The 14,263-nt window shown below is 38.7% G+C and overlaps 1 protein-coding gene across 1 annotated transcript in view; it reads right to left on the bottom strand.

Annotated features, from left to right (window-relative positions):
* Window positions 1-903: 903 nt before the first annotated feature.
* Window positions 904-14,263, bottom strand: part of gnao1b (guanine nucleotide binding protein (G protein), alpha activating activity polypeptide O, b) — a 24,306-nt gene continuing 10,946 nt past the window's right edge. Inside the window, exons 3-8 of the mRNA XM_060940757.1 lie at window positions 12,618-12,759; window positions 11,678-11,838; window positions 7,155-7,283; window positions 4,019-4,148; window positions 2,773-2,926; window positions 904-2,612 (exon numbers count right to left, since the gene is read on the bottom strand). Coding sequence (XP_060796740.1) covers window positions 2,425-2,612; window positions 2,773-2,926; window positions 4,019-4,148; window positions 7,155-7,283; window positions 11,678-11,838; window positions 12,618-12,759 — 904 coding nt within the window. The 3' untranslated portion in view covers window positions 904-2,424. The remainder of the gene's footprint in view (window positions 2,613-2,772; window positions 2,927-4,018; window positions 4,149-7,154; window positions 7,284-11,677; window positions 11,839-12,617; window positions 12,760-14,263) is intronic.

Here is a 14,263-nt window from a genome sequence, read left to right as displayed (position 1 = left end):
ATGGTGCATGGTGTGATAGGAATGCTTGGGAAACTGCACTGGTGAGTTGATTTGACTTGTCCAACTCACTCAGATGTTGTTCTTGTTGCTGCTGTTGTCCCATGAGCGTCCCCTACTGTATCCATGTGAGACGGCAAAGTAACCAGTTACAAAACAGGCTGTAGATGGATGCAAATGCAGTTGAGCTTTTTAAAGTCCAAAACAAGAGAAATTTGTAGTTGGAAACAGGCAAAGGTCAGGCAATCAGCAAATGGCAATATCAGGGCAAATTCCAAAACACCACTCAAGACCTGTACTCAGCCTTTTTTGTCAATGCCAGGATTCAAACCAACATTGCGAAATCTGTTCCTTTGCTAGACAGCATGCTAAACCACTCAGCCACAGAGGATTACATTGTAAACTGAGGGTATGTAATGTGGCACTTACATAGTCAGTACGCAGTGGCACCACACCACAACTGCAGAATTGTTACCTGAGGCTGGCACACCAATTCCATTCTTAAACATGCTCAAGCTCAGTTAAACATACATATACAGACAGGTACCTCTATAGGCTTCAGCCAAAAGGCTGAGCCAAAAACCAGGAACTAGAACAAGATCAAAATTGAAGTAGCAATAAATAAAAATAAATAGGGGGGGGTAGTAAGTTCAGGAAAATGCACACTGAGTGTTACTTTGAACTGAATTAATGTTTAGTTTCTTTAGACAGAGTGTGTGTTGCATCAGTAATCAGGTGAACATGACAATGTGTGGCATGGCTGGGTGTTGTAGTCTGTAGTGGCCATAGTTCTAGGCTGTGCTTCATTCTTGAAACACATTAAAATTGAGATTTAAAAAAAAGAAACTATAAAATGGTTCCGAACTGTGATTTTATTGAAAACATTTCATCAGGTGACCAAATTAAACCATCAGTACAATGATACAGGGAAAGGCTGAGATTTTAAAGTTTAAAAAGAAAAAAAAAACTAAAGAGGACAGGAAAGAAATGAGGGTTCAGTGAGAGGAAAGAAAGGATTAATCTCCTGTGTTCACACACATGCATGCACACACAGATGAAGAAAGTGAGTTTAGTAGTTTGTTTGGTTATTAATTTCACTAAATATGATTTATGACTGTGCTTCTCTTTTATATGTGCTACATTTCCCCTTTAAATCGTATTATATAACCGTCAGTGCACCGAATTGGTTTGCTCCGTTTATAGATCTAACAAGTATGTGCAGGAGATACAAAATCTGTACACACAAGCCTTCATATTTTATACACAACTCAATAAATATAATTTACAAAAAAATTCAACAAATGGTAACATTTTACATGAAGCTTCCCTGAACAAGAATTATGTTCTGCATAAACATCAATTATGCCACGGCACTGTCGAGTTCTGGACTGATTGGTCAGAAGGGAAGGTGTTGATTAATTCTCCATTACAGCAGCTCTGAGAGTAGTGCAGCTGCACATCACAGGTTTAGATGAATGCGCTTGTTCTAATACATTATTGTGTGTAAACGATATGTTAGAGACATTTATGATGTAACGTTTCTGGAAGGAGTCTCCAGTCTCAGCACTTTAACAGTCAGAGGTGAAGGTGAAACTTTTCTGACATGATGACATGTAACATGATTTTACTCCTAATTTAATACGTTTTAATTGACGTTTGTTTAAATGTTAATGAAATACACCTGCATTGATTAACATTTATGCAATTAACACAAATTAAATGAAAGCATGGTGTTACATGTTGAGAACTTCAACACTGATCTCCAGGTGGAAATATTAGATCAAGGATGACATTTATTCGCTGATGAAATGAAATGTTTGTTAATGCAGATGTTCGGGTTAAGTGTTAATTAGTTTCCTTTGGATGGTGCATTAATGCTAAAGTTCAGGGTTTGTTTACGTTAATTAATGCATTAAACGATGTCAGTTAAGCGAACCTTCATGTAAAGCGTTATCCAACAAATTCATCTGAACTACTTGTGCTTTGAGAGCGAGAGTTCTGTCGAACGCTCGTTCATTTCTCACAACTTTGGCCTGAGAGCTGCTTCGTTTTGAAAATTACATTAAAACTCCAAACAATATTTCATTACCAGATAGATACTTATTAATAAATAAATAAATAAATAAATAGAAAACAGTTTAGAGCAGAAACTGATCTCTCTACGATCCTGAGAAGAGTTCTGGGTTGTATTTAGGCTCATTTCACTTTTTTCTGCGCTCTGCATCCTACAAATTTTAAAGACTTAGCAACACGCTAATCTCTCTCTCTCACACACACACACACACATTTTAACTCAGGATTATAAAGAAAATCAGACAAACTACAAAAACAGAATGAGAAAATGTTGGTCAAAGGGGCGGAGTTTCAGTTCAGCCGCTCGTTACCATGACGAGAACCAATGACTGACAACAATAAGCTCGTTACAGCTCAGTACAGGCCACAGCCACGCAGGTTGTTAGCGATGATGATGTCAGTGACAGCGTCAAACACCACCTGAATATTTCCTGTGTCAGTCGCACACGTCTGGTGGCAGTAAACTTCCTTATTAGGAGAACGATTTTTACCCTCAAATTGAACCTGAATATACGCAGACGCATCTTCATATGTGTTCGGACCTGCGAGAGAAATCACAAAGCTGATCACTGAAGTAAAGGAACACCAAACACACACTATCCGTACTCATATGTACAGGACTCAGTGTCAAAGGGTTATAAATTTTTAATACACCTTCTCACACACACACACACACACACACACACACACACACACACACACCTGTATACTCCGGGAAGCACATTGTCAGTGGAGATTTCTTTATCTTCACCTCAAAAAGATCCTTCTTGTTGAGGAAGAGGATGATGGACGTGTCGACAAAGAACTTATTATTACAGATGGAGTCAAAGAGCATGAGGGACTCGTGCATACGATTCTACAGGAAGGAGAAACCACATGTTTATATACATTAATGCACTCGTTCTAATACATCACCGTTTCTATAGTAACAGCTCATTCACAGGGACATGCATCTATCCTTTTCATTTGCAAGCATTACGAAGTCTCACTATTATATTGTCGAGTACAATTATGTTCATAGCCGGTGTTTTTTTGCCATTTTTTTGGTTACTTTATACATATATTCCATCCTCATTATTTATGTTATGCTGTGTAATAACATTCACTACCTGGGGCAATATTCTATTTCTATTTCAGTTGAAGTACTATTCTTATTTAAGCTCCATTCTTCTCCATTTGGTTGTGTATATTACGTACATAGCCCATGTTTTCACTTTTTTTTTAATTGTTATACATAAATACATATATCTTCCTATAGGTTTTCTTTTTTCAAATACTTTTTTTGCACTCTATTTATTGTTATTGTTTATTCCTGATACTTTTTCTATTTGTGAGCTGCTGTAAGATGTAAATTTCCCCATCGAGGGATGAATAAAGTTTCTCTTATCTGAGCGATGTACATCAGACGCTCCACTGATGATAAACAGATTAAAAAGAAAAACACAACGGTGTAACTGATAAATGAAATGTTGAGATTTAATATTTAGGGAAGGAGTCTCCAGTGTCGGGGCTTCGTAACAGTCAGATGTTAAGTTTTTCGGCATCTTCAGAACAGAGGAGAAGTTTACGCTTCTTTGCGGTTTCTTGGTAACGTGTAACAAGCTGTGTTTTTGTGTCTTACTGACCAAAAAATAAAATAAATAAATAAATAGGCTTGTAAGGGAACAACTGTTTATAGCTGCTATAACGTGAGGACTGGTTCCGCAACATTACAGGTAATTGTAAACGGATAAAAAAAAATATAAAAAGCCATGCTTTAATAAATAAAAAATTGTAATTGGTGAATAATTGTGGTATAAGAGGAATAAAACACTTCAGGATGTGCTGTTACAGGAAAATAATCAAGTTCAGGTTGGTGGTAGTAACTCTGCTTCATCACACCATGCCATCGCTTATTAGTTTACTATATCAGCACCATTTCTCTGTGTGTGTGTGTTTAGTTCTTTACCGTCGTCTCATCTTCATGTAGCATTTGGTCGTAGGCACTCATTGCTACACAGAAGATTATAGCCGTCACACCTTCAAAGCAGTGGATCCATTTTTTCCTCTCTGATCTCTGACCTCCTACGTCGAACAGCCTGGAGAGGACAGAACACACACACACACATACACACACCATTCAGTCCATTAAACGGTACAGTTTCTCCATCATCCATTATAAAGTGATGGGAATTCTGCCTCTTTTCAGTGAGTCAAATCATTTGACTGTTCACGAATAAGAGTCGACTCTTTTTCGATTTCCAAATGATTCATTACATATTTTAAAATCACTGAACTGGATAAAGTTTGCAATATTTTGACCTAAGGTGGTTGTTCTTTGAATAATTATGGCTGTAACTGTTTCATGAAATATTACTCCATCTTCTAATTATTAAAATAACATAGCATTGAAAAAAAATCTATTTAATAAATTTAAAATCAGCAGCACTGTGAATGTTCGTATAGGAATGGTTCAGTTTCAGAAATTAAAGGTTCATTTCCATTTACCTTTATCTAAAAGAACCAGTTCAAAGGAGTCGACTCATTTGTGAAGGACACCACAGTAAGAGAGCACAACTGCCAAATTTCACCAAATTGCCAAATTCGAAAAAGTAAGGCAAGGCAAGTTTATTTATATAGCACATTTCATACACAATGGCAGTTCAATGTGCTTTACAGAAGTAAAAACAAAACAGTAAACAATAGAGAATAAAATTACATAAAATAATTTTATTTTTATTCTAATATATAATATTAAAAGAATTAAACAATTAATTAAAAGAATTAAAAGAAAATAATAAGAATTAAACAATAGTAGAAATAAAATAATAAAATGAAGTAGTAGTTCAAATAGGAGGGGAAAAAGAAAAAAAAAGAAACCAGCAGAATAAAATAGAATAAAGTTAAAGTAAATTTTGAAACATGCAGTGAAAGTAAAAATTATAAAAAATGTAAAGAAGACAATATTAATTATTTAACAGAAAGCATCTGAGAACAGCTTGGTCTTTAGTCTAGATTTGAAGCTGCCAACAGCAGGAGCATTTTTGATGTCCTCTGGCAGTTGGTTCCATAGCTGTACTGCATAGTAGCTAAAAGCTGCTTCACCACACTTTGTTTTAACAACAGGTTTTAACAGTAAATTTTTCTGCTGCGATCTGGTAGATCTGATTGGGTTAGGCCGCTGCAACATATCAGAGAGGTAATTGGGCCCTGTACCATTTAGAGATTTGTACACCAGCAGCAATGTTTTAAAGTCAATTCTGTAGCTTACTGGAAGCCAGTGAAGGGACCTTAGAATTGGAGTAATGTGCTCTGTTCTTTTTGTTCGTGTGAGAACCCTAGTCGCTGCATTTTGAACCAGCTGAAGTCGTTTGATGGTCTTTTTTGGCAGGCCTGTGAAAAGGCCATTGCAGTAATCAACCCTACTAGAGATGAAGGCATGTATAAGTTTTTCCACATCATTTTTTGACATAAGTCCTCTTAGTTTGGAAATGTTTTTTAGGTGATAAAATGCCGTTTTAGTGAGTGCTTTCATGTGCTTGTCAAAGTTTAGCTCGCTGTCAATGAAAACACCAAGATTTTTAACCATTTCTTTAGTTTTAATCCCCTTTGTGTCAAGAATAGTGGTAATCCTGAGTCTTTCATCTTTTTTTCCAAATAGAATTACTTCTGTTTTATCTGTGTTCAGCTGAAGAAAATTTTGTGACATCCAGTTGTTGATTTGATCGATACACTGGTAGAGACATTCAAGGGGGGCATAATCATTAGGTGATAGAGCAAAATAAATTTGGGTGTCATCTGCATAGCAGTGATACAAAATTGAATTGTTATTGATAATTTGCCCAAGTGGGAGCATATAAAGGTTGAAAAGTAATGGTCCAAGAATCGACCCCTGGGGGACACCACAGGTCAAGGACATTGACGTTGAGGAACAATTTCCCATGGTAACAAAGAAGCTTCTATCTTTTAAGTATGATTTTAACCAATTGATAACTTTACCAGTCAACCCAACCCAGTGTTCAAGTCGATATAGCAGTATGTTGTGATCAACAGTATCAAAAGCTGCACTGAGGTCCAGTAACACCAGGACCTCAGTGCACCAGGATCCAGATTATTTCTTTTAAGTAGGGGCTTTACAACGGCTTTTTTTAGGGACACAGGAACAATGCCAGTCTCCAGGGACGTATTTATAATTTGAAGCACATCTGTAATTATAAGATGAAGAACAGACTTAAAAAAAGTTGGTGGGCAGAATGTCCAGTTCAGATGTTGAGGAACTGAGATTTTGTACAGTTTTTTCAAGAGTCTCAATCAATTAAACAAAATTCTGACATTGTGTTGAAGTTATCTGTCTGTGTCACTGGTGATTGCAGTTTTTCAATTTTTTGCAACTGAGATATATTATGAGCAATATTCTGCCGTATTTTATCGATTTTACCTTTGAAAAAGGATGCAAACTCATTGCATTTATTAACTGAGAGAAGTTCAGGTGCTAATTGTGGTGGGGGATTAGTTAGCTTCTCTACTGTTGAAAATAGCACATGGGCATTGTTCATATTCCTGTTGATGATGTTGGAGAAGAAAGACTGTCTTACTTTACGAATTTCATAATTATAATTACAAAGCATCTCTTTATGGATTTGATAATGGATGTGAAGTTTAGATTTGCGCCATTTTCTTTCAGTCTTTCTACATTCTCTCTTTAGCAGTTTAACAGCCGGGTACTGCTTCCATGGTGCTTTATGCTTATCATTGACTCTTTTGATTTTGAATGGAGCAATATCATCCATAGTAGTAGGTGAGTATCTTTTTTGTTTGTTTGTTTGTTTGTTTGTTTTCAGAGTGATTCTGTGCAAAATTTGTGAGAATTATTAAGGCAAATGTAAATTTCCTAAGTTAGCAGGAAATATTACAAATTTGAGACTTGGTTTTAAAAAATAATAATAAAATGAGAAACCTGGAAGAAAATTAATTTTTATTGCATAATAATTGAAGACACGGAGTAAAATCTGAGCTAAGGCGCCCCCTACAGGCTGTTCAGAGTGTAGAGTAATGCTCTATCTGCTGAACAGTATAGGTTCTAAAGAAAAAAAAAAAATCATCACCTGAAGGTCAGGTTCTTGAAGCTGAAGTGTGTCTCCACAATACCAGTGGTTTTAACCCGCGACCTCAGAATGTCCTGCTCACTGGGCAGATAATCAGGTGATCCGATTCGGTCCAAACTGTCCAGGTAACTACAAGACAAACAGCTTTAAAGTACAGCAGATACACACTCAGGGTCGTATTCAGAGTTGGGTTTTAGACACACACACACACACACACACACACAAAGTGGGGATTTCATAATTACACACATCAGTATTCAGACCTCAGATGCAACTACTGGCTTAAACGCTATTCAGAAGCGTGTGAGATATGCACAAGGGGGCGGAGTTTGTCTAAAACATGGGCATGTCTCAGGAACACACAAATTGAACCTTGAACTTAAATTTTTTCTTACATGATATCAGCTTGAGTGAGGAGCAGTATTAAGTCCTGCTCCACTGTCTGACATCATGCTGAACTTGTGCAAAAACAATATTTTGGGCCAATATTAAATACCAGTGGCAGCTGGTAGTCTTTCAAACAGGGGAGGCTGGTCGGTTACGATATTTCCAGATTTTAAAAGAAAAAAGAAAAAACACATCAATTTTGCCCATACTCTTGCCTCTGATCTGGCTGATTGTTGGCAGGGTCACAAACTGTGAAATAACAGGTTCTTTTGGCCCATTAGCCTACTGTCCAATATACATGATGGTGGTGTTTTAAACATTTTATATTTTAAAATTGTGGCATGTTGTTTAAAAATTGATCATTATTGAAAGCAGCTCTTTGTCAGGAACCTCAGCAGTAACAGCAGAGTGTTCTGGAATAGGCACAAGCACTGACCTTGGGGAGCCAAACATAGAGCTGGGTGCCAAACATTTCATTCAATGACACTTTCCCTATATTTTACTTATTTTGACTGAGAAATGTTTTATTGACAATTTTGATAACCCTTCACTTTTAATCCAGGTCTGTAGTGTGAAATGTTCTCGGCTGCGTTTTTGTTTAAAAATGTTTTCCAAATTGTAGCTGTGTTTAATTCATATCCAGAGAAATATTCCAATATTATATACTCAGCATAAACATTTTAAATAGATTCTATATTTTTGGTCCATCCATGACATATTACTAAAGTAGCCTATTTACTGTTGTTGATGTGGGTCACTTGCTGTTAGCCAATTCACTTTCTCGTACCAGGAGAGCTGAAAGGAACGAGTATTATTCCCTACCTTTTTCACCAAGTCAGTTTGAGGCGTTGGTCTACCCTGCTCTTTAATTTTAATTTTTTCCTCGAAAGGAAGACTGGCAAATGGCTTCGCCAAAATTAAATCAACAATGCTTGGCATCCGTGCGCAGCTTTCTTGCTAGCTGACTAGCCCCCTCAAGTTCAAGTTCAGTCACTCAAATAAATGACATTTCTGGAACTAAGATAGCAAACTTGACAACACTATATTTACACTTTATTTACAATGAAAATATATACAAACTAAAAAAGCTGGTAGAAACCGTATGTAATGAATGAAATCGAAATGTAAGCTGATCTCTTACAATACACCACAGCACTTGCGAATCCGCATGGGACTGAACTGAAATTCACCGCTGCCTGTCTATAGTTGAAACGAGCTGTCAATCAAAGAAAATATCCGGCCGCTTTCAACAATCACCAGTCTCCTCGCGGAAACTGCCATGTCCCTCCCATGTGAGGCTGGGAGTCCGTAGGCGGGCATTTTCGCAGTATTTGTCCAATAACCATCTTGCATTTTGATATTGAAAGCGCAGAGCTCCCAAATGCCATTGAAGTCCACTGAGGCTGGGAGTCCGTGGGCGGGCGTTTTCGCAGTATTTGTCCAATAATCGTCTTGCATTTTGAGACTGAAAAGCGCAGAGCTCCCAAATGCCATTGAAGTGCACTGAGGCTGGGCTGCATCGCGCTGTCACGAGGGGGAAAAACTCGCACACACATGAGGTGAACTGGGGAAAGTTATAACAGAATGATTTCGCACTGTAGTGGGTTGAGCACATATATTTCTATGATTCTGGATCTGAAATAGCAATGTTATAAGGTCGGCTATAACATAAGCCTAGCGCAATTCATCCTACACGATGTTCGTCATTTTTAGAGGAGGCTGAGCCTCCCTCGTTGTCTTAGAGCAATCGCCCGTGTTAAATACATAAACAGAACAATATAAATTAATTCATAATGTTGTCCTTTAAAAGTCCATGAAAACGTGTTTGGTTTTTTCTCCACGCAAAGGACATCGGGTGGAAGTTATTATATTAAAGGTGATGTATTGTACCCCTTTCCCCCAAGTTGAGACAGTTTCCTGAGGTCTTAATGAAATGTCTGAGACATGTTTTGGTCAAAATAACACAAGGATGAAGCCCCACAGCTCACCCTGTTTAAACAGCCCTGCTCACATCCCACGATTTGAGCACCTGTTCCTTTTAAATGATAATGAGCCACTGCTCACTCCACCCCTCTCTTCTGCCACCCAATCAGATAACACTTTCCTCATGAATATTCATTTACAAAGGCATACCATGTCTCATACTGTGGGTGGAGATACTCAGATGGGGGGGCGGCAATATTCTAATGAGCTCCACTTGTGACACAGAAAGTCCTGTTGAATCACATTTTCTGAAACATGCAGCGCAGATTTTCATAACCCGTCCCCTTTAAACCAGTGATTACAACAAGCAGGGGTGTAGCTACGATTTTTCAAAGGTGGTGGTGGTGGGGGTTTCACACACTGACTGGCAGCCTGAGTACAGACCCGCAGGTTTGTAAATGAAAAAATACATTTAATACATTTGAGAAAATAACGCAGTCTTTGCATCATTCTTTCATCTCATGTTGTGAGCTGTTGAAATGTCGGACAATGATTAGGCCAAATCAGCTTTATCCGGCAGTGTATGGATAGCGGCTCGACATCTTACCCTCATCAACCAATGCAGATCTCTCTATTCTTGTTGTCTTACTGCTCATCGGCCAAAATGTTGCTAAGTAAAAGGCATCGTGGATGACGAATGGCAAAGAGGTCAACGATCTTGTCAATGTCGATCGCTCTGCCATAGTGTATTCTTCCACGTTTTCTTGATGTGTTCTAGAAGCGGCACACTGAAACTTAGCTTCGAAGCCACAAAATGCAACTTTGATGGAAGAAAATATATATAATAAATTGCTTACCTCTCTTCACATCGAAAGGAGAAGAAAAGTTTTGCTTGTTTTGGCATGGCAAATAATTAACACAAGAGGAAATACTCATAATTCGCAATTAAAAAGACTGCAGCTACACTGGCAGCTTGACCATGCTTTCTAGTGCGATCGTGTTGCGCTTGCGCAGAACTGGGTTTTCGCACCCAAACCACACAAAGTCCATACAAGGTTATAGAAACCCTAATGAGGCTGAGGTGACAATCTAGTTAAAAAAAAAAAAAAAAAAACTAGACGGGTCACGGGCACCCCAGGACACCCCCCCCCCCCCCCCAAGCTACACCCCTGACAAGCTTAATTTATGCAATGATATATTGGTGATATTCTCGACCCCTGTTAGATTTATTAAAACACTCACCATCTTCTAACTCATATCCTATTAGTCTTTTTATTTTTCATTTTTAATTTGTCTTTTGCTTTTATATTGCACTGTATTGCATTTGACAGCAAAGAAAAACTCTTTCCTCCTTCAGTCTGCATTTTTTCAGGTTTAAAGGAGAATGTTTGTGTTTAAAAGTGCTCGTCTAGATGCTGCTGAAAATCCCCGGTCTCAGACACTTCTATGCAAGATAAATCTGGCAACCTCAGTGGTGTGACCTACACACAGGTGATTTTAAGGAGCTCAAACTCCACTAAAGCAGCTGTGTAACCTGACTGTAAATACCAGGAACTTTCCTCAAATAAATACTCATATAGCTTATGGACTTGAAGGTGTAATAAGATGCTGAGAAAACCCATTATAGACACTTTAGACCCTGGGGGTGGAGCTTCATGAATATGGGCGGCATTCATTCAAACACTGAACCCAACTAACCCTCCCTAATGCACCTTTAAGTCGAGAGGTTCTTCTCCAGAATGAGTGATGAATATTATGCTGCTTAAATACTTTAATGTAATAAGTGTGATCAGAGGGGCGGCACGGTGGTGTAGTGGTTAGCGCTGTCGCCTCACAGCAAGAAGGTCCTGGGTTCGAGCCCCGTGGCCGGCGAGGGCCCTTCTGTGTGGAGTTTGCATGTTCTCCCCGTGTCTGCGTGGGTTTCCTCCGGGTGCTCCGGTTTCCCCCACAGTCCAAAGACATGCAGGTTAGGTTAACTGGTGACTCTAAATTGAGCGTAGGTGTGAATGTGAGTGTGAATGGTTGTCTGTGTCTATGTGTCAGCCCTGTGATGACCTGGCGACTTGTCCAGGGTGAACCCCGCCTTTCACCCGTAGTCAGCTGGGATAGGCTCCAGCTCGCCTGCGACCCTGTAGAAGGATAAAGCGGCTAGAGATAACGAGATGAGATGTGTGATCAGTACAGTTTAAGTGCAACGTGTGTGTGTGTCTTACTATTGAGCAGAGTCATTCAGCTGATATTCTCGTGATCGACTGAAGCAGGCCTGAACTCCTCCATCTTTCCACAAATGCTTCATAGCTGCCAGAAGCTCAGGTGTGTACGGCTCAGTGTCTTCCATACGGGTGATTATGTCACAGACCAACTTCCCATCGGCCTAAAGACACACACACACACACACAATTATTTAAATTACAGATTTCCTAATACAAATTCTACATCATTAAAAGTCCTTCTTAAAATAAATTAAGAATTTGATATCAATAAATAGCCTTTGTGTAATGCAAGATCAAATGTTTAATTATAACCTCAGTCATAAATAAAATGTAATATTAAAATTTAAATATTGGAACAGGTCAGTATCAATTTACCTATAGCCCAGTTTGAAGAGTTAAGCTACATAAATTGTGTGTTCAGTAAAATAAAAAGCATGTTAACATACACACGTTTCCTTATGAACCAATAATCTCTCAGCATACAGTAGTATAAAGTATTAAAAAATAAAGTGATATCCAGTGTTAAACCATTAAACATACTGAGATGAATATGAGGTGCTGTTTTAAACACTGTTATAGAATTTTTTTATACTTAAGTTAAAATGATGGTGTGACATGAATCACTGTTCATTAGCTGAGCTAATATTTATTCCATCCACTAGATGTCGCTGGAGTCCAGCTGAAAAGTTTATTAATAGGTTTGGATAATAAGTGCCACACAGACGACTTTTATTCACCCTCTTCGGAACAAGTTCATTTATATAGAACACTAGATATTAAAAGTGTTTAATTATGCACTAGGAGAGAATGTGTTTAATTTTAAAATTCAGCTTGAGAGAGAGAGAGAGAGAGAGAGAGAGAGAATGTCTGAGGAAAAAGGTTTGTTCATGCTCCCATAGATCCGTGTGTGTGGTGTGGTGTGGTGTGGTGTGTGTCTCACAGCCCTGTCCTGTTCTTCATACTCCACTCCGAGGTTCTCCATAGCTTTTAAAATGGAGAACAGACTCTGAATGGTGTTGCTGTAGATGATGGGTTTAAACTGCTTTACATCGTCTCCACTGAAACCATCTTCATGGATAATCCTAATACACACACAAAACATACAATCATAATACACATAATAATCTCTCTCTTACACACACACACACACACACACACACACACCACTGCTTTCAGTATTCAGAGTCAGTGATACAAGTCAGTATTTATGTGGGAAAGTTCCTGGTGTTCAGAGTCAGGTTACGTAGCTGCTTCAAGGAGCCAACTCACCCCAGAATCCAGTTTGTTGTTTTTGTTTTGAAATCATGTAACCACTACTCTGATAGCTTTCTGTGCAGCAAAACCTCAATAAAACCTCAGCAAGTTCACTGTTAGTGAGCTCTTCGAAATACATCTCCATCCAACTTCTTCATCTGCGTGTCAGATGTTTAAGTTTTGAATAGAATACACCGGATATTTATTTTCCTTCATGGACGTCCTTGAGACGGCCGAGTCCGGTTCTGGTTCATTACAGTGGAATAACCAAAGCCAAGAAGTAACCAAGCCAAGAAGCCTTTATTTGTCACGCGTACACTCAAGCACAGTGTGAAATTCCTCCTCTGCATTTAACCCATCTGAAGCAGTGAACACACACATATGTAAGCAGTCAACACACACACACACACACACACACACACACACACACACACACACACACAACAGTGGGCAGCTATACTACAGCACCCAGGGAGCAGTTGTGGGTTAGGTGCCATGCTCAAGGGCACTTCAGCCCAACCTTCAGGCCATGGCTGCTCCATGTTAACCTAACCGCATGTCTTTGAACTGTGGGGGAAACCGGCGCACCCGTAGGAAACCCACACGGACACGGGAAGAACATGCAAACTCCACACAGAAAGGCCCCTGTTGGCTGCTGGGCTCAAACCCAGAACCTTCTTGCTGTGAGAAGACAGCGCGAACCACGACACCACCGTGCCACCCAACAAAAACAGAATGAATCAGTCAAGATAATTTAAAATATAACTACTTTGACAAAATCTCTTCAACTTCACATTTATTATCTGTGACTTACAATGTCACCAGATTGTTGCAGATTGTTTCTTGAACCGTGGAATATCTAGGGATGTGAAAATGGTGACTTGCTACTTGACACAGAGGCTTCTGGGAAGGTTGAGGTGGCCCCTTTAAGTGGATATTCTGAGTTCTACATCATGTGTGTAGTGCATTCCACTGAGGTTATCAGATTGTTCTTGAGTAGAAGTGTCTGAGATGGGGTTTTCCCAACACAAACATTTTTAAACAAACTTTTTTGCTGTCAAATTCACGATGATGTATTGTTAAAGTAGGAGATTAAAATAAAAGCAGGAGAATTTAAAATAATAGTAATGAAAAAAACATTAATATGATGACATATGAATGAGAAGATGGAGAGACTCAAACCTGACAGCAGTCCAGCACATGTGCAGCCCATAGAATAGCACTTGATCCAGCACATTGCCGTTTTGCATGATAAACTATAGCAGTACACGGTGTGTGTGAGAGACACAAACTAGTTTATCACACCTTACATTCCTTATTTCAATTTGTTGA

This window comes from Neoarius graeffei, chromosome 15 (genome assembly GCF_027579695.1).
Source record: "Neoarius graeffei isolate fNeoGra1 chromosome 15, fNeoGra1.pri, whole genome shotgun sequence".
NCBI lineage: Eukaryota > Metazoa > Chordata > Actinopteri > Siluriformes > Ariidae > Neoarius > Neoarius graeffei.
This window is presented reverse-complemented; position numbering and strand designations above follow the sequence as displayed.